At 42.8% G+C, this 19,956-nt stretch overlaps 1 protein-coding gene across 2 annotated transcripts in view; it reads left to right on the top strand.

Moving 5' to 3' along the window:
- Positions 1 to 19,956, top strand: part of LOC115111262 (serine-rich coiled-coil domain-containing protein 1-like) — a 115,826-nt gene that overhangs the window by 5,730 nt on the left and 90,140 nt on the right. For both annotated transcript variants that reach the window (XM_029637133.2, XM_029637134.2), the window contains exons 2-4: positions 444 to 1,711; positions 6,056 to 6,249; positions 19,656 to 19,746. In XM_029637133.2, the coding sequence (XP_029492993.2) occupies positions 469 to 1,711; positions 6,056 to 6,249; positions 19,656 to 19,746 (1,528 nt within the window). In that variant the 5' untranslated portion in view covers positions 444 to 468. The remainder of the gene's footprint in view (positions 1 to 443; positions 1,712 to 6,055; positions 6,250 to 19,655; positions 19,747 to 19,956) is intronic.

The raw sequence follows: 19,956 nt of genomic DNA, 5'->3' as shown, positions 1-19,956 counted from the left end.
CATTTCTAACCTGGATATGCAACACATTCTATTTGAACAGGCCTAGACATTAAAGGGAGTTATTATTTATGTATTAAGTAGCCTATAGGGTAATTGATTTATGTTGTGTGAACCATGTCTATGATTTAGGGTATTGTCTTCACAAAACTGCCTACTGGTCGAACTGGATTTTTCTCTGTCCTATTGATTGAAAGATATGTTAAAGTGAATGGAAACATTCCTTACTTGAAGGCCCATGGGTAAAACAACTTATTACCGCATAGGCTTAGTCCAGCCTATAGCCTAACCTATAACCGAGCTTATTCCAATTCATTTATAGCCTACTTGAAATGATAGGTTCACAGAACATTTTTGTTTTTGATGGGACCTTTTTAAAAAAAATCAACCTGAAGCCCTTTCACTGTGTCTCACTCTCTGACTGTGATGGGATGTCTGTTTTGCAGAGTGACTGACTGCTGCTTAACCTTGATGGGCGAATCAGGGTCGTGCCGCTCCACGCTCGTCTCCAGGCTGCCCATCTTCAGGAGGAGCTTGAGTAAGAGGCAGGACTCGTTGCCCTCCTCCCCGTCCTCAGGCGGCGTGGGCAATGGCGTCCACACCTCGTCCCCCTCCAGCACCAACTCTAGCAACAGCAGCACGGGCAAACGTCGCAGCCTGTTCCGCACGCCCTCCATCCGCTTCAGCAGCAAGAGGAACAGCGAACCACCACGCATCCAGACCCCTCCGCTAGATCCAGCCCAGGACTCTAACGGCAGCCAGGCCAACCCTCAGATGGGCTTTCACGATGGCGCTGGGCCTCCACGGGCCAAGACGCGGCACTCATTTGGCTTCGGTGGCCACCGGCAGAAGAAGATCACCCGCTCGCAGACAGAGGACTTTGAAAAGGTGTCTTCCAATAGGAATGTGTTCATCAAATGCATCAGCTCAGCTACCAATGAGGGAGACGACTCTGGGTTTCTGGAAGACTACAGCGGCGGCAGCAAACGCTCATCCAGGCAGAAGAAACAGCTGCTGCCCAAGTCATTCTCTGCACACCACCGCTTCTCCAAGAACTCTGAGCAGTGCAAGACCCCAGAGGTGAACATAGAGCCCCCAGCGTCCGGGGGTACCCTGGGCTCGTGGCCAGGCGAGCTGCTGGGGGAGAGCTCCCTGCAGTCGCCCATGCTGTCTGAGGACCACACCACAGCCCGCACACCCTCTGAGTTTAATGTCCCCATCACAGAGGACACTGTGTCCGAGGTGGATGCGCTACCCGCACCCAGCCCAGCCGACCCACCAGACAGCAACTTCAGCCATGTCGTCTCTACATCCCAAGTGTTCTTCACGCCTGCCCAAGCTGCCACAGACAAGCCCCCCCTGCTAGACACCAGCACAGCCAACACCACGGAGTGTGAGACTGCAATTCCTGTCACAGGGCCAGCAACAGCTGCAACAACACCAATGCCACCGCAACAACAACAATCACAGGAATATAAGGAAGAGGGGGAAGAGGAGAAGGAGGATATGCCGGTGGTGGAGGAAGAGGTGAGACCAGAGCAGACGGAGACTAGTGAGAGCGAGGCAGGCCCAGTGCGTAGTAAAGGCTACCATTCCAATCCAGAGCAGTCTGAGAGGAGGTCCAGGAACTCTGTACTCATCCAGGAACCAGGGAAGGGAGCGTGCTGCGATAGACATGAACTCAGATCATGCCACTTGAGGAAACCCCACACAGGTAAGAACTAAAGACGTTTATGTATCCACATGTGCAGTACTGATCTACCTCTATGTGATTGTCATTGATAATGCAGAGAGGAGGGGCATTGCTCTATGTAAATCCTTGACCAAGTATATTTGGCCAAAATGTTTGCACGCTTGCGTTTCGATCGCCAACATTTTCTATTCAAACTTCACACTGATTACACATGTAGAAGGCAGACGAATAGACCTAGTCTGAAAGGAAGGCTATGCTTTATGTACTCTTGGTTGGATGATGCAGAAATCAGGAAGTACCAGAGTCAGATTTACATGGCTGATTGGGCAGCACTATTTTAGTTCCATGTACAGTGGGAACTATTTCCTCATAAAGGTATTAACCAATGGACAGCGGTTTCCTTAGACAATGTAGGCTCTATTCATTGAGATCCCCACATTGTATCGCTCCCTTTATGGCATCTGTGAGCACACAGAAGTTGTCAATTTTGTTCTACTACTACTTCTATGAGTTGGTAAACAAACTGAAAGAGTGCACACTGCCACCTGGATGGTATTGTCTAAACAGGAATGAAGCCAAGGTTGCCTATTTACTGCCACCTGGATGGTATTGTCTGAACAGGAATGAAGCCAAGGTTGCCTATTTACTGCCACCTGGAGGGTATTGTCTGAACAGGAATGAAGCCAAGGTTGCCTATTTACTGCCACCTGGAGGATATTGTCTGAACAGGAATGAAGCCAAGGTTGCCTATTTACTGCCACCTGGATGGTATTGTCTGAACAGGCACAGTGTAGTCACAGTGATGCCGAAACGTTGGTGTTTTACCCTATAAATGTGCGACTCTCTTTATTTTTAATGAACAGGTATAAAGCCAAGGTTGGGGATTTACTACCAGCTGCAGTTATGGAATGTTTGCAAAACAGTCCTGTTCCTGGAGAGCTACCCTCCTGTAGGTTTTTGCTCCAACCCCGATTCAGCTTATCAACCAGCTAATCATTAGAATCAGGTTTGCTAGATTAGGGTTGGAGTGAAAACCTACAGGACTGTAGCTCTGTAGAAGCAGGTTTGAAGAGCCCTGCTCTAGTCACACGTGGATAACAGCTACTGGGATAATTGCTAGACTTTGGCTATGTTTTTCTGAAACAGCCCACTAAACTTGAGTTCCCCTGCCAAACTTGAACAGTGCTTTGAATATGATTATGTCTGAATAGTCTGAATAGTGGGCGGTGTTAGGCAATCCATAATGATAACACATCCCTTTTGTTGTTCATTTTTTATGTTTCCAACTAAGCTGCACTCAGCTGCTGTGCAGAAGAAATATCACCCTGCTCAGAGAAGCACTTCACTTTTCCTCTTTAGTTAACACTATCAACGTTCTAGAGTTTTCCCCTTTAGATAACACTATCAATGTTCTAGAGTTTTCCCCTTTAGTTAACACTATCAACGTCCTAGAGTTTTCCCCTTTAGTTAACACTATCAACGTTCTAGAGTTTTCCCCTTTAGATAACACTATCAATGTTCTAGAGTTTTCCCCTTTAGTTAACACTATCAACATTCTAGAGTTTTCCCCTTTAGTTAACACTATCAACTTTCTAGAGTTTTCCCCTTTAGTTAACACTATCAACATTCTAGAGTTTTCCCCTTTAGTTAACACTATCAACATTCTAGAGTTTTCCTCTTTAGTTAACACTATCAACGTTCTAGAGTTTTCCCCTTTAGTTAACACTATCAACGTTCTAGAGTTTTCCCCTTTAGTTAACACTATCAACGTTCTAGAGTTTTCCCCTTTAGTTAACACTATCAACGTTCTAGAGTTTTCCCCTTTAGTTAACACTATCAACGTTCTAGAGTTTTCCCCTTTAGTTAACACTATCAACGTTCGAGAGTTTTCCCCTTTAGTTAACACTATCAACGTTCTAGGGTTTTCCCCGTTAGTTAACACTATCAACGTTCTAGAGTTTTCACCGTTAGTTAACACTATCAACGTTCTAGAGTTTTCCCCTTTAGTTAACACTATCAACGTCCTAGAGTTTTCCCCTTTAGTTAACACTATCAACGTCCTAGAGTTTTCCCCTTTAGTTAACACTATCAACGTTCTAGAATTTTCCCCGTTAGTTAACACTATCAACGTTCTAGAGTTTTCCCCTTTAGTTAACACTATCAACGTCCTAGAGTTTTCCCCTTTAGTTAACACTATCAACGTTCTAAAGTTTTCCTCTTTAGTTAACACTATCAACGTTCTAGAGTTTTCCTCTTTGGTTAACACTATCGATGTTCTAGAGTTTTCCCCTTTAGTTAACACTATCGACGTTCTAGAGTTTTCAACCTTTAGTTAACACTATCAACGTTTCCCTATACTGTGGGAATTGTGATCGAATCAACAGAATATTCAACCTTTTCAGTGCAACATACTGAAATTAAACAAACAATATTTTCTTGTAGGCAGAGTTCATTGAAGTATGATCATATTCCACTGACAGGCACGACTCAGGCCCATACTCTACACAGAACGGTGTGCCATAACCAGAGTTATGGGAGCCCTATATGCAAATAGACCATTTTCATATATGGATCTGTGCCGTTCACTTTGAACTGAACTGTGTTTACAGCATGAGTGGTCGTGAGTAGATGCGCTTGTTTTGAGATCAAAGCAAGAGCTGCATGTAGCCACGTGTGTACATTTGTTCATATTCTTTGCCAGTAAGTGAGTTATTAGCCCAGTTATAGCTAATTTCTATTCAGCAATGGGGGAGTGGTTGTTTTGTACAAGAGCACAAAACGTGCATTTCTAGCCCTCTTTGAAAAGCAAGTCAGGTAAAGAGCTTTTTTTCTGTCTTAAAAGGGGCAGTGTTGTATTTTGAGACAGGCTTGAATAAGCTAAGTAGCCAATAGACCCCTTTCTGTATTTGCAAATATTGCCGCACGAGGGCGATGCACCCAAACTGGTGGTAGAACATGGGGGATTTCTTATAGAACGGCAGCAAAAAAAAGCCTTTATTTACATGTTGCGTTTGAGTGCATTTCATACTACTTTTGGATTATAATTGGATTTTAAGGCTTGTATGAATGTCCTGCTTAATATGTCTGTCATCAACGCAAATCAACTGCATTATACTTAAAAAAAATAAAAACACTTCAACCTGTAAAATAGCTCTTTGGCTAGCTTTTGCTACATGTAACGTAGATGCAGGGAGTCAGGAAGCAAGTGCAGTTAGTGAGTTTAATGCCGAAGAATGATACAAAACAAGAAAAGTGTCTGAACATGGAAACAGAAACAATATTGCCTGGTGGGTTATAACAACAGAGTGCCCTATGAAGGGGAAGTAATCAAGGAGGTGATGAAGTCCAGGGGTGCGTAATGAAGGTTACCAAGTGGGCGTGAGGATGGGTTGACAGGACCGGTGGTTAGGAGACTGGCCACATTGAGCACTGGAGAGGGGGAGCGAGACACTACAGCCTATGTCAATGAGCATTAGCATTCTAGCTAACAACTGCTGCACCCAAAATAGTTATTTTGCAAAGATCACAACCAATATAATCTTAGCGACTATTCAAGCATAAGTTAAAAAAAAAATGTATGCGTATGAGAACTCAGAAACAGTTATTTTATCCAGGCTGTATCACATCCGGCTGTGATTGGTAGTCCCATAGGGCGGCGCACAATTGGCCCAGTGTTGTGCGGGTTTGGCCGGGGTAGGCCGTCATTGTAAAAAACTTTTTAAAAAGTGTATTCATTATTATTTTCTCCCCAATTCTGTGGTATTTAATTGGTAGTTGTCCCAATCGCTGCAACTCCTTACGGACTCGGGAGAGGCAAAGGTCAAGAGCTGCGCGTCCTCTGAAACACGAACCAGCCAAGCTGCACTGCTTCTTGACACAATGCCCGCTTAACCCGGAAGCCAGCCGCACCAATGTGTCAGAGGAAACACTGTGCACCTGGCAACCGTGTCAGCGTGCATGAGCCCGCCCACCACAGGTGTCACTAGAGCGCGATGGGACAAGGACATCCCTGCCGGCCAAACCCTCCCCTAACCCGGACGACGCTGGGCCAATTGTGCGCAAATAGCAATTCCTTCACTACATTGAAAAAAATACCTTTACGTTAGTGTAAAGATGACCCAAAATCATCTGGCTCCTTGAAATCAGTGAAGCTGTTGTTGCAAAACACTGGATCATTCCAGGCTTGCAATAGCCAATCGATTGTTTTCTTGTTTTTAAGTTTTTCCCCAATGTGTAGGATGGTCTTTGTTTTTGTGTTTGTCTGTCGAATTAGGACAGTCTGTTCACTTGTCTTATTGCCTCTGTTTTGCCTTGGTCTCCACATCAGTCTCTTCTGTTTTTTTGTCTTGTGCGCTGCCTCTCCAGTGTCCATGTGCAGCAGCGGCGCCAGTCCCTACCATGAAGTGATACGCATGGAGCGCCGGCTCCGCTCCTCCTCGGAAGGGGCTGGGGTGCCGCGGCGGCTCCACCTCAACCTCAAAGAGCCCCACAGCGCCACCGAGGGTAACGTCCTGCTCAGAAAGAGGAACAACTCATCCTCCTCCAAGCTGGGCAGCCTGGTAGGTGTTTACGTCACTACAGTACAGTTACAGTCCAGTACATTAGGGTTACAATTAGGGTTGCAAAACTACCAGTAATATTCCAAAGTAAGCAGAATCTTCTATGGCAATCTATGGTAACTTTGGTTATTTATACTTCAATAACATAATGTTAAAATCAAATTGTATTAGTCACATGCACCGAATGGTGTAGACCTTACAGTGAAATGCATACTTATGAGCCTCTAACCAACAATGAGGTTTAAAAATAAATAAAAGATTAATAATAAGAAATAAAAGTAACAAGTAATTAAAGAACAGCAGTAAAATAACAATATCAAGACTATATACAGGGGGGGACCAGTAAAGAGTACATTTTTATCTTCCTCTGACACCGCCTGGTATAGAGGTCCTGGATGGCAGGAAGCTTGGCCCCAGTGACGTACTGGGCCGGACACACTACCCTCTGTAGTGCCTTGCGGTCGGAGGCCGAGCAGTTCCCATACCAGGCAGTGATGCAACCAGATGCTCTCAATGGTGCAGCTGTAGAACCCTTTGAGGATCTGAGGACCCATGCCAAATCTTTTTGGTCTCCTGAGGGGGAATATGTTTTGTCGTGCCCTCTTCACGACTGTCTTGGTGTGCTTGGACCAATCTAGTTTGTTGGTGATGTGAACACCAAGGTACTGGAAGCTCTCAATCTGCTCCACTACAGCCTCGTCGATGAGAATGGGGGCATGCTCGGGCCTCTTTTCCTGTAGTCCACAATCATCTCCTTTGTCTTGATCACGTTGAGAGAGGGGTTATTGTCCTGGCACCACACGGCCAGGTCTCTGACCCCCTCCCTATAGGCTGTCTCGTCATTGTCAGTGATCAGGCCTACCACTTTAGTGTCATTGGCACACTTAGTGATGGTGTTGGAGTCGTGCCTGGCCGTGCAGTCATGAGTGAACAGGGAGTACAGGAGGGGACTGAGCACACACCCCTGAGGGGCCACTGTGGGCACAGGGACTATGGTGGTCTGCTTAAAACATGTTGGTCTTACAGACTTGGACAGGGAGGTATTGAAAATGTCAGTGAAGACACTTGCCAGTTGGTCAGCACATGCTCTCAGTATATGTCCTGGTAATCTGTCTGGCCCTGCGGTCATGTGAATGTTGACCTGTTTAAAGGTCTTACTCACAACGGCTGTGGAGAGCGTGATCACACAGTCTTCCGGAAAAGCTGGTGCTCTCATGCATGCCTCAGTGTTATTTGCCTCGAAGCATAGAAGTAGTTTAGCTCGTCTGGTAGGCTCGTGTCACCGGGCAGCTCTCGGCTGTGCTTCCCTTTGTATTCTGTGATAGTTTGCAAGCCCTGCCACAACCGACGAGTGTCAGAGCCGGTGTAGTATGATTCGATCTTAGTCCTGTATTGACACTTTGCCTGTTTGATGGTTCGTCAGAGGGCATAGCGGAATTTCTCATAAGCTTCTGAGTTAGTCCCGCTCCTTGAAAGCGGCAACTCTAGCCTTTAGCTCAGTGCGGATGTTGCCTGTAATCCATGGCTTCTGATTGGGGTATGTTCGTACAGTCACTTTTGATTACGTCATCGATGCACTTGTTGCTGAAGCCAATGACTGATGTGGTATACTCCTCAATGCCATCGGAGGAATCCCGGAACATATTCCAGCCTGTGCTAGCAAAACAGTCCTGTAGCTTAGCATCTGCTTCATCTGACCACTTATTTATTGATCAAGTCACTGGTGCTTCCTGCTTTAATTTTTGCTTGTAAGCAGGAATCAGGAGGATAGAATTGTGGTCAGATTTGCCAAATGGAGGGCGAGGGAGAGCTTTGTATGCATCTTTGTGTGTGGAGTAAAGGTGGTCCAGAGTTTTTTCTTCTCTGGTTGCACATTTAACATGCTGATGGAAATTTGGTTAGACGGATTTAAGTTTCCCTGCAATCACGTCCCCGGCAAGTCGGGGCGCCGCCTCTGGGTGAGTGTTTTCCTGTTTGCTTATGGTGGAATACAGCTCATTGAGTGCAGTCTTAGTGCCAGCATCAGTCTGTGGTGGTATGTAGACAGCTATGAAAAATACAGATGAAAACTCTATAGGTTGATAGTGTGGTCTACAGCTTATCATAAGATACTCTACCTCAGGTAAGCAATAGCTCGAGACTACCTTAGATATCGTACACCAGCTGTTATTTGCAAAAATACATAGTCCGCCGCCCCTTGTCTTACCAGACGCCACTGTTCTGACCTGCCGGTACGTATAGCCAGCTCTATGTTGGTAATGTTGTCGTTCAGCCACGACTCCGTGAAGCACAAGATTGTACAGTTTTGAATGTCCCGTTGGTAGTTTAATCTTCCTTGTAGGTGATCGATTTTATTTCCCAAAGATTGTACGTTTGCTAGCAGAAGTCAGCCCGCCCTCTGGCCCCTTTTTCTCTGCCTTCTCTTCACGTAAATGACGGGGATCTTGTTTGACAGCTTTGTCATTCATTTGTCATAAAGAAAAATATATATATATTATTGTATTAGATTATTTTACATGTTATGTGGCCACAGAGATAATTAGATACCTGTGATAATCTGAAGTAACAAAAAAGGTCACGAAATGTAATTTTATAAAATTAAAATAAAAAAGTTTAAAGTTACTAAAATGTTGGTAGTTTATTTGTAAAAAAAAAAGTTAACAGTAATATCCCCTCTTTGTAACCCTAGTTACCATAAAATATAGGACAGGACAGACAGCCTGGTAGGTGCTTCCACTACACTCCTGTACAGTAGGGCTACAGGACAGTGGTTGGTGCTAGCAACGTCAGGGTCGTGGCTTTGATTCCTGCTAGGGCCAGCCAAATGAAAATGTATGTAAGTCGCTCTGGATAATAGCGTCTGCTAAATCGCATATATACAGTACCAGTCAAAAGATTGGACACCTACTCATTCATTGTTTTCTACATTGTAGAATAATAGTCAAGGCATCAAAACTATGAACTAACACATATAGAATTATGTAGTAACCAAAAAAGTGTTAAACAAATCAAAATATATTTTATGTTTCACCTGGAATGCTTTTCCAACAGTCTTGAAGGAGTTCCCACACATGCTGAGCACTTGTTGGATGCTTTTCCTTCACTCTGCGGTCCAATTCATCCCAAACCATCTCAATTGGGTTGTGGTTGGGGTGATTGTGGAGGCCAGGTCATCTGATGCAGCACTCCATCACTCTCCTTCTTGGTCAAATAGCCCTTAAACAGCCTGGAGGTGTTTTGGGTCATTGTCCTGTTGAAAAACAAATGATAGTCCCACTAAGAGCAAACCAGATGGGATGGTGTATCGCTGCAGAATGGTGTGGTAGCCATGCTGGTTAAGTGTGCCTGGAATTCTAAATAAATCACAGACAGTGTCACCAGCAAAGCACCATCACACCCCCTCCATGCTTCACGGTGGGAACCACACATGCGGCGATCATCCGTTCACCTACTCTGTGTCTCACAAAAACACGACGGTTGGAACCAAAAATCTAAAATGTGGACTCCTCAGACCAAAGGACAGACTTCCACCGGTCTAATGTCAATTGCTCGTGTTTCTTGGCCCAAGCAGATCTCTTCTTCTTATTGGTGTCCTTTATTAGTGGTTTCTTTACAGCAATTCGACCATGAAAGCCTGATTCACACAGTCTCCTCTGAACAGTTGATGTTGAGATGTGTCTGTTACTTGACCTCTGTGAAGCATTTATTTGGGCTGCAATCTGAGTTGCAGTTAATTCTAATGAACTTATCCTCTGCAGCAGAGGTAACTCTGGGTCTTCCTTTCCTTTGGCGGTCATCATAAGAGCCAGTTTCATCATAGTACTTGATGGTTTTTGCGACTGCACTTGAAAAAAAATTCAAAGTAGTGATGCACTGATATTACATTTTGGCCGATACCGATATCTGAACACCAGTCTCAACGTCAACAGCGAAGAGGCGACTCTGAGATGCTGGCCTTCTAGGCAGAGTTCCCCTGTCCAGTATCTGTGTTCTTTTGCTCATCTTAATCTTTTCTTTTTATTGGCCAGTCTGAGATATGGCTTTTTCTTTGCAACTCTGCCTAGAAAGCCAGCATCCCGTGGTCGCCTCTTCACTGTTGACGTTGAGACGTGTGTTTTGCGTGTACTATTTAGTGAAGCTGTCAGTTTAGGACTTGTGAGGTGTCTGTTTCTCAAACTAGACACTCTAATGTACTAGTCCTCTTGCTCAGTTGTGTGCCGGGGCCTCCCACTCCTCTTTCTATTCTGGTTAGGGCCAGTTTGCGCTGTTCTGTGAAGAGAGTAGTACACAGCATTGTACGAGATCTTCAGTTTCTTGGCAATTTCTCACATGGAATTGCCTTCATTTCTCAGAACAAGAATAGACTGACGAGTTTCAGAAGAAAGTCTTTGTTTTTGGTCATTTTGAGCCTGTAATCGAACCAACATATGCTGATGCTCCAGATACTCAACTTGTCTAAAGAAGGTTAGTTTTATTGCTTCTATAAACTTTTTCAGGATTGGTGTGTCCCCTGCGGGACGGTTGAGTTAATGTAGGCTAATGCGATTAGTATGAGGTTGTAAGTAACAAGAACATTTCCCAGGACATAGACATATCTGATATTGTCAGAAAGCTTAAATTCTTGTTTATCTAACAGCACTGTCCAATTTACAATAGCTATTACAGTGAAAGAATACCATTGCTATTGTTTGAGAGTGCACCGTTTTGAACATGAAAAGTTATTAATCAGTACAACAGTTTTCAGCTGTGCTAACATATTTGCAAAAGTGTTTTCTAATGATCAATTAGCCCTTTAAAATGATAAACTTGGATTAGCTAACACAACGTGTCATTGGAACACAGGAGTGATGGTTGCTGATAATGGACCTCTGTACGCCTATGTAGATATTCCATAAAAATCTGCCGTTTCCAGCTACAATCGTCATTTACAACATTTAACAATGTCTATACTGTATTTCGGATCAATTTGATGTTATTTTAATAGGCAAAAAATGTGATTTTCTTTCAAAAACAAGGACATTTCTAAGTGACACCAAACTTTTGAACGGTAGTGTATGTGTATTGAACACTATTCCCGAGGTTAAAACAATACTGCGTGGATGTTTTGGAGTCTGATAACTCTGAGGAGGACGTTGGAAAAAATATCTTGGGTATTGAGTAAACTGATACCCCATTTTATTGATCCCCAATCCTTAGGTAAAGCTGTACAGTGCAAAATGAATGTCAATACACACAATAGGCTGACTGGGGAGGTGATTTCACACAGTCACAGTGCCGCGATAAGAGCTACAACGCTAATATTTGCCTAAACTCTTCAGTTGTGTTCTGTGGGTGTCACCGAGTAGACTGATACCCCATTTCATTGCTTCACATTCCAACCATGTTTAACATGATCTAGTCTAAATATGGCATGATTCCACCAATTGTAACCTTCTGCATCAAGTTCTGGCCAACTTCACAACACATAACCCGGTCAGGTTGAGCCTCACTAGCCAGATGAAGCTAGCTGGCTGCTTATAATGTTAGTTTTGGGCAACAGGGTTAAGTGGCTGGCTAGCTGTTTTATTTTCATGAACTGAAGTTAAATTTCAATAGGCGAAGTGTCTACCTGGCTAATACTTACAAGGATTCCTAAATCATTGCTAAGAATAATGAAAATGACTGCAGTTTCTACTGGTCGTTGTTTTCAGGCTGGTTGTATTGGTGCTAGCTAGGTACCAAGCTAATGCTAGCTTGCTACCCATCCCAGAAGTTGCGGTCGAACAAGTAATGCTTTATTACCAACGCGATATTGTAAACACATCGTTCGTGGCCGGTATTTGCCTGTTTGCAGAATTTTTGTACAGCTTTGACAGTGCTACTGATAGTAGTGGTGGCGCTTGGTTTACACGTGCAAATTCAGAACACACAACATTCTTTAATAGAACTGTGTTATTTGACGTGTCAAATTAAAAGCTTATTTAACACGTCAAATAGTGTTATTGACTTGAATCTTTTTTGACACGCAAAGACCCAAATGGCGTTCCATAATATGTTGTGAAGCTAATAGCAGTGATGTCATTACTGTGTAACTCCGGTAGGGCAACATCTGAAAAATAGCGCACTTGTGGACCGGTGCTCGACCAGTCGCAAAATCCAACATCACCCACGACGGAGAACGGTTGATTGTCAAGGGCAATGAATTCCATTATCTTGGCATTAATGGACTCACACCTGCCTGCTGCCATTCCTGAGCAAGCTCTGTACTGGTGGTGCCCCGATCCCGCAGCTGAATCAACTTTAGGAGACGGTCCTGGCGCTCGCTGGACTTTCTTGGGCGCCCTGATGCCTTCTTCACAACAATTGAACCGCTGTCCTTGAAGTACTTGAAGATCCGATAAATGGTTTATTTAGGTACAATCTTACTGGCAGCAATATCCTTGCCTGTGAAGCCCTTTTTGTGCAAATCAATGATGACGGCACGTGTTCCCTTGCAGGTAACCATGGTTGACAGAGGAAGAACAATGATTCCAAGCACCACCCTCCCTTTGAAGCCTCCAGTCTGTTATTCAAACTTAATCAGCAGGACAGAGTGATCTCCAGCCTTGTCCTCGTCAACACTCACACCTGTGTTAACGAGAGAATCACTGACACGATGTCAGCTGGTCCTTTTGTGCCAGGGCTGAAATACAGTGGAAATGGTTTTGGGGGATTCAGTTCATTTGCATGGCAAAGAGGGACTTTGCAATTTATTGTAATTTATCTGATCACTCTTCATAACATTCTGGAGTATATGCAAATTGCCATCATACAAACTGAGGCAGCAGAATTTGTGAAAATTAACATTTGTGTCATTCTCAAAACTTTTGGCAACGACTGTAGATGTGTCCAAACTTTTGACTGGTACTGTGTATATATACACAGTATATACATTATACTATATTACAGTACATGAAAGGACAGCACATTAGTGGTGCTTAGTAGGTGTTTACAGCACAGGACAGCAGGACAGGACTGCAGGGGAGATGGTAGCGGTGCTAGCACCATTAGTGTTGCGGACTAAATAGCTTAGTCAATGGCCACATCCTCTTCTGGATTACACTCTCACATAGGGATAACAGCACCTCCCTGAATCAAACAGACTAATCCTTTAACTAACTGCTTTGCAGATCAGTGCAACAGGCAGCCCCTACCAAGGCGACAGCAATTTGTCACTCAAGGGATTGCTCACACCTCCTTCCCTGTCTGGCCACTCCATTCCACATCCCTGCATGAACAGTAAACACTTGTGCTTATTTTGTAGTGCATCATACTAAGATGTATTTAGTTTTGGGAGTGGCACAAACACCCCTCATCTTCCATACTCAGAAGGGAAAGCACATGTGCAATACTTGCATGTGTGGCTAAATCTGCGGTTGATGAAATGTAAGTGGCGGCAGTCTCTCCAATCTTGGTTTGAAGTTTCCCCCCAAGCTCTCCCGTGGGGAATCGGAGAGCGTGGCCGTAGGAGTGTATTACCAATTTATTCTCCTTTTTTTGCCATCCTCTTTTTAAATTTGTGTGAATAACAGAAGGCACTCCAGTGTGACGAGCAAAGCTTCACTGAGATGCTGAAGTGTTTTCCATCGTCTGTTGAGTAGGCTCGTGGTTTCATGAGCAGTCAAGGGCAATGCAGAGGCGGGCTAAAGTCTGTTTGCTGGACAAGTACAAGGGAACACTGGGGAAATACTCCCCCCCTTCTCTGTGTCATAATTAGAATACACTCAACAGCCAACAGGATATGGTTGCTCCCTCTTCTACTGTGGGTTCAGGATACACAATCAAGTGCAGAAACTTGTTAATGCCATTTCCACATAAATAAAATGATGTATAGTAGATGATGAATCCACTTCATAAGCCATGCTAGGAGTAGCGTGTGGCTGTTGAAGGAACAAGTAAAAAGACGTTATCGTTCAACATGGAGTCGTTAACCAACCCTTATTACAAAATAATTGGGAATTGTAATAGGGTTGGGTGATATTTGGGAATTGTAATAGGGTTGGGTGATATTTGGGAAATGTAATAGGGTTGGGTGATATTTGGGAATTGTAATAGGGTTGGGTGATATTTGGGAATTGTAATAGGGTTGGGTGATATTTGGGAATTGTAATAGGGTTGGGTGATATTTGGGCAGACCTTTTCTACGATATGCTGTTCCTGATATCACGATTTCCGATATAACTGTTTTGTGACGTTAATGACTAGATAATTAAAATGTTTGTTTTTATTTACATATTATAGTCACATCCTCATTAAAGGTGCACAATGATCGCGCCACCAGTTCCTGGTTTCAAAAATTTGAATCGTTTGCCTAATTTCAGTGTATGTGACAAAACAAGCAAGGATAGTGTAGATAATCAGTGTACCATTTAAACTGCTGTGAAATATATTTTCCAAAAACCAAAATATTGTATTTTCAGTTGTTTGAAGCTGGTGTACAAAACCAAAAGTAAATGACGCAAAAACGAAACTTAAGAACGGGATGCATAGAAATAGCGCACATAGAACGGATGTACCATCTCCTAGACTTGCTTTCAATGAGAATGACAGATCTATAACTCACATTTCTATATGAATTTGGTTGGGTCGCCCAAAAAGTGACATATTGCAGCTTTAAATAATCTTAGTATGACTATAAAATAAGACAGTTCATTCATTTAGACTTTATTTTCAACATGTTCATATAACTGATAAAACTGCACAGAGTATAGTCAGAAGATAGTCTTAACCATCACGATATATCATCAATGTCAAATATCACAATATTCGATTTAATCATATATGGTCCCAACCCTAAATTGTAATCTGCCCTGGCCTGTAGTAGACTGGTAATGAAACATTTGAGTACTTATTTGAGTGAATTGTACCTTTAACACTAATCTCTCTATGAATATCCCCTCCTTAACTCTTGTGAAAGTTTTATATCTGGGTATTCACCAAGAACCAAACTGAAGCAAACGGATTTGTCCAATAAGAAACTCTTGTTTGAATTTTTCCGTTGCAAAATGTTCTGCTATTGTGCAAAACGATTTGCTACGGTATGCATTAATGAATACACCCCTGGTTTCTGGACCCTCTGCAACTGCAAATCTTTCCTGTATTGATCGTCTTGAATTTATGCCACAGGTGCAGAATGAATGTAATATCTACTGACCCAAAGTCTTTCTAGGTGAAAAATAAGAGACCTACTAAGTTGGCAGTGAAGAAATGGATCCTTGTTTTAACAAGCCACCATTTCAAATCAAATACATTTGTATTTGTCACATGCGCCGAATACAACAGGTGTAGGTAGACCTTACAGTGAAATGCTGAATACAACAGGTGTAGGTAGACCTTACAGTGAAATGCTGAATACAACAGGTGTAGTAGACCTTACAGTGAAATGCTGAATACAACAGGTGTGGGTAGACCTTACAGTGAAATGCTGAAAACAACAGGTGTAGGTAGACCTTACAGTGAAATGCTGAAAACAACAGGTGTAGGTAGACCTTACAGTGAAATGCTGAAAACAACAGGTGTAGGTAGACCTTACAGTGAAATGCTGAAAACAACAGGTGTAGGTAGACCTTACAGTGAAATGCTGAAAACAACAGGTGTAGGTAGACCTTACAGTGAAATGCTGAATACAACAGGTGTAGGTAGACCTTACAGTGAAATGCTGAATACAACAGGTGTGGGTAGACCTTACAGTGAAATGCTGAATACAACAGGTGTGGGTAGACCTTACAGTGAAATGCTGAATACAACAGGTGTAGGTAGACCTTACAGTGAAATGCTGAAAACAACAGGTGTGGGTAGACCTTACAGTGAAATGCTGAATACAACAGGTGTAGTAGACCTTACAGTGAAATGCTGAATACAACAGGTGTGGGTAGACCTTACAGTGAAATGCTGAATACAACAGGTGTAGGTAGACCTTACAGTGAAATGCTGAATACAACAGGTGTGGGTAGACCTTACAGTGAAATGCTGAATACAACAGGTGTAGGTAGACCTTACAGTGAAATGCTGAAAACAACAGGTGTAGGTAGACCTTACAGTGAAATGCTGAATACAACAGGTGTAGGTAGACCTTACAGTGAAATGCTGAATACAACAGGTGTGGGTAGACCTTACAGTGAAATGCTGAAAACAACAGGTGTAGGTAGACCTTACAGTGAAATGCTGAATACAACAGGTGTGGGTAGACCTTACAGTGAAATGCTGAAAACAACAGGTGTAGGTAGACCTTACAGTGAAATGCTGAAAACAACAGGTGTAGGTAGACCTTACAGTGAAATGCTGAAAACAACAGGTGTAGGTAGACCTTACAGTGAAATGCTGAAAACAACAGGTGTAGGTAGACCTTACAGTGAAATGCTGAAAACAACAGGTGTAGGTAGACCTTACAGTGAAATGCTGAATACAACAGGTGTAGGTAGACCTTACAGTGAAATTCTGAATACAACAGGTGTGGGTAGACCTTACAGTGAAATGCTGAATACAACAGGTGTGGGTAGACCTTACAGTGAAATGCTGAATACAACAGGTGTAGGTAGACCTTACAGTGAAATGCTGAAAACAACAGGTGTGGGTAGACCTTACAGTGAAATGCTGAATACAACAGGTGTAGTAGACCTTACAGTGAAATGCTGAATACAACAGGTGTGGGTAGACCTTACAGTGAAATGCTGAATACAACAGGTGTAGGTAGACCTTACAGTGAAATGCTGAATACAACAGGTGTGGGTAGACCTTACAGTGAAATGCTGAATACAACAGGTGTAGGTAGACCTTACAGTGAAATGCTGAAAACAACAGGTGTAGGTAGACCTTACAGTGAAATGCTGAATACAACAGGTGTAGGTAGACCTTACAGTGAAATGCTGAATACAACAGGTGTGGGTAGACCTTACAGTGAAATGCTGAAAACAACAGGTGTAGGTAGACCTTACAGTGAAATGCTGAATACAACAGGTGTGGGTAGACCTTACAGTGAAATGCTGAAAACAACAGGTGTAGGTAGACCTTACAGTGAAATGCTGAAAACAACAGGTGTAGGTAGACCTTACAGTGAAATGCTGAATACAACAGGTGTAGGTAGACCTTACAGTGAAATGCTGAATACAACAGGTGTGGGTAGACCTTACAGTGAAATGCTGAATACAACAGGTGTAGGTAGACCTTACAGTGAAATGCTGAAAACAACAGGTGTAGGTAGACCTTACAGTGAAATGCTGAATACAACAGGTGTGGGTAGACCTTACAGTGAAATGCTGAATACAACAGGTGTAGGTAGACCTTACAGTGAAATGCTGAATACAACAGGTGTAGGTAGACCTTACAGTGAAATGCTGAATACAACAGGTGTAGGTAGACCTTACAGTGAAATGCTGAATACAACAGGTGTAGGTAGACCTTACAGTGAAATGCTGAATACAACAGGTGTAGGTAGACCTTACAGTGAAATGCTGAATACAACAGGTGTAGGTAGACCTTACAGTGAAATGCTGAATACAACAGGTGTGGGTAGACCTTACAGTGAAATGCTGAATACAACAGGTGTGGGTAGACCTTACAGTGAAATGCTGAATACAACAGGTGTAGGTAGACCTTACAGTGAAATGCTGAATACAACAGGTGTGGGTAGACCTTACAGTGAAATGGTTACTTACAAGCCCTTAACCAACAATGCAGTTTTAGGAAAATCAGTGTTAAAGTATTTACTAAATAAACTGAAGTAAAAGATTCCGGTTAGTCGAGGTAATATGCACATGTAGGTAGAGGTAAAGGTACTATGCATATATAATAAACAGTGTGTCCATTTAGCATTAAAGTGACAATCAGAAGTTGAAACAATGACAAAGTTGGATCCTCGCCCCTGTTTTGGTAAAAAGTTGAGGGATGGGCCTGGGGAAATTTAACCACCCTCAAAATCATAGACAGAGCTATGGATGCAAGGACTGACCATCCATGACATCAAAATTATAGTTGTAACCATGTTTTGAGGCTATACAGTATTTGTTTACATTTACTTTGTTTACAAACAGTGGAGTAAAACAAGCTTATATTTTGTGTTCTGATGAGGTACAATAGTTGGAACTAAGCTCATAAGGGATTTCTAAGTTATATTCTTCAAGAATCAATGTCATTCATGTCATTAATTTATAAGTCCAAAAATGAATGTAGCAACTGCAGATTGCCTCTTTTAAGATTCTCACTCAAACATCATTGCGGGGTAAAAAGGTCAGAGCTTGCACAGTGAAGCAGTATTAATACACATCTATCTATTGCTGGGGGGGTGACATATACAGATTAGTTTAGCTCCAAATGATGTATATCTCATCTGCCATTTATACAGAAATGGTTGAGTACCGACAGCTGACGACATGAACATTTCTGCCATTTCACACGCTTGACTTGAAGCTTGACATTTAGGGGCAGTTTCCCAGACACATTAAGCCTAGTCCTTGGACTAAAAATGTATTTCAATATAGATTATCTGTTGAGCAGGCCTAGTTTTAATCTGTCCCCCTTAAAGTTGATCAATGTGAGCAGAACCAGTTGGTGACATTGTTATGTTCAAATGGAGTTCATGTAGTCCAGAATGTCATATTTTTTTCTACGCAATTACATCGTAAACATACTTTGTTGTAAATTTGGCACACTGCACTGACATTTTGGCTAGTTGGTAGTCAACATTAATCTTACATGACTCGTATGATTCACCACTGATAACGGCATCACATTTATTTCTCAATGTTCTCCAAAATATATGAACACATACATTTTTTTTGACCATACTTTTTTACCTTGTCCATCAGAAACCCTTAGAGAAGATGAATTATCTCCAAGACATCTCTAGTGTCACATCTTCTGCATTTCTATCTTTTTTTCACCTGGAGACCCACCTGGGGAATTGTTTTTCTGGGTGTCACCACAAGATGGTAGCATATCCCTTTGAAACACAAGGGAAAGGGGTCAGCATGAACATGAATCCACAACCACTCCTCAGAATATGGATGCCTTTGAACATTTCATTGTTTACTGGGCCAATGGCTTCCCATTCTCAATGGATTAGATAATTGGTTCTTAGATAAAGATATTGGATTTCATAACCTTTGCCTTGGTGACCCCCTTATGTTTCCAGCACAGCCATGAATGAACCCTAACAAAACATACAGAATGTCAATGCAAACAGAGTGACCTTGTATGTCTGTTTGTCTCATATCTGTAGTGCCAGGTTTTCTCACCTCCTAATTTTACAAGGAAAAACTCTGGGCCCTAGTTATAGCCCATAACTCCTGACGCTACTCCCAAAGTCAAGTGCCATGCATCAAGCTAGTTGTTCAATTTGTCCAACGCTCTGAGTCACACATACATGTACGTTTCCTGTATTGTGTCCTCAGGACCTACTGAACAACCTGGGTTCCTCTGAGCTGGATGAGGATGACCTGATGTTGGACCTGGAGCTCTCTGATGACCAACGCCAGCGTCACGGTATAAACACTCCCCATTCATTCATCAGCAAAGCCACCGGTTTCATTCTGAATGGCACCCTATTCCCTACATAGTACACTACTTTTGACCAGGGCCAATCGGACTCTGGTCAAAAGTAGTGCACTATATAGGGAATAGTAGTGAGAGCCAGCCTTTCTGCTCCTCTGTCAGCCACCCACCCAGGGAAACTTTGGCCCTCAAATTTTGAGC

This window comes from Oncorhynchus nerka, linkage group LG27, assembly GCF_034236695.1.
Source record: "Oncorhynchus nerka isolate Pitt River linkage group LG27, Oner_Uvic_2.0, whole genome shotgun sequence".
In the NCBI taxonomy this organism is placed as follows: Eukaryota; Metazoa; Chordata; class Actinopteri; order Salmoniformes; family Salmonidae; genus Oncorhynchus; species Oncorhynchus nerka.
This window is presented reverse-complemented; position numbering and strand designations above follow the sequence as displayed.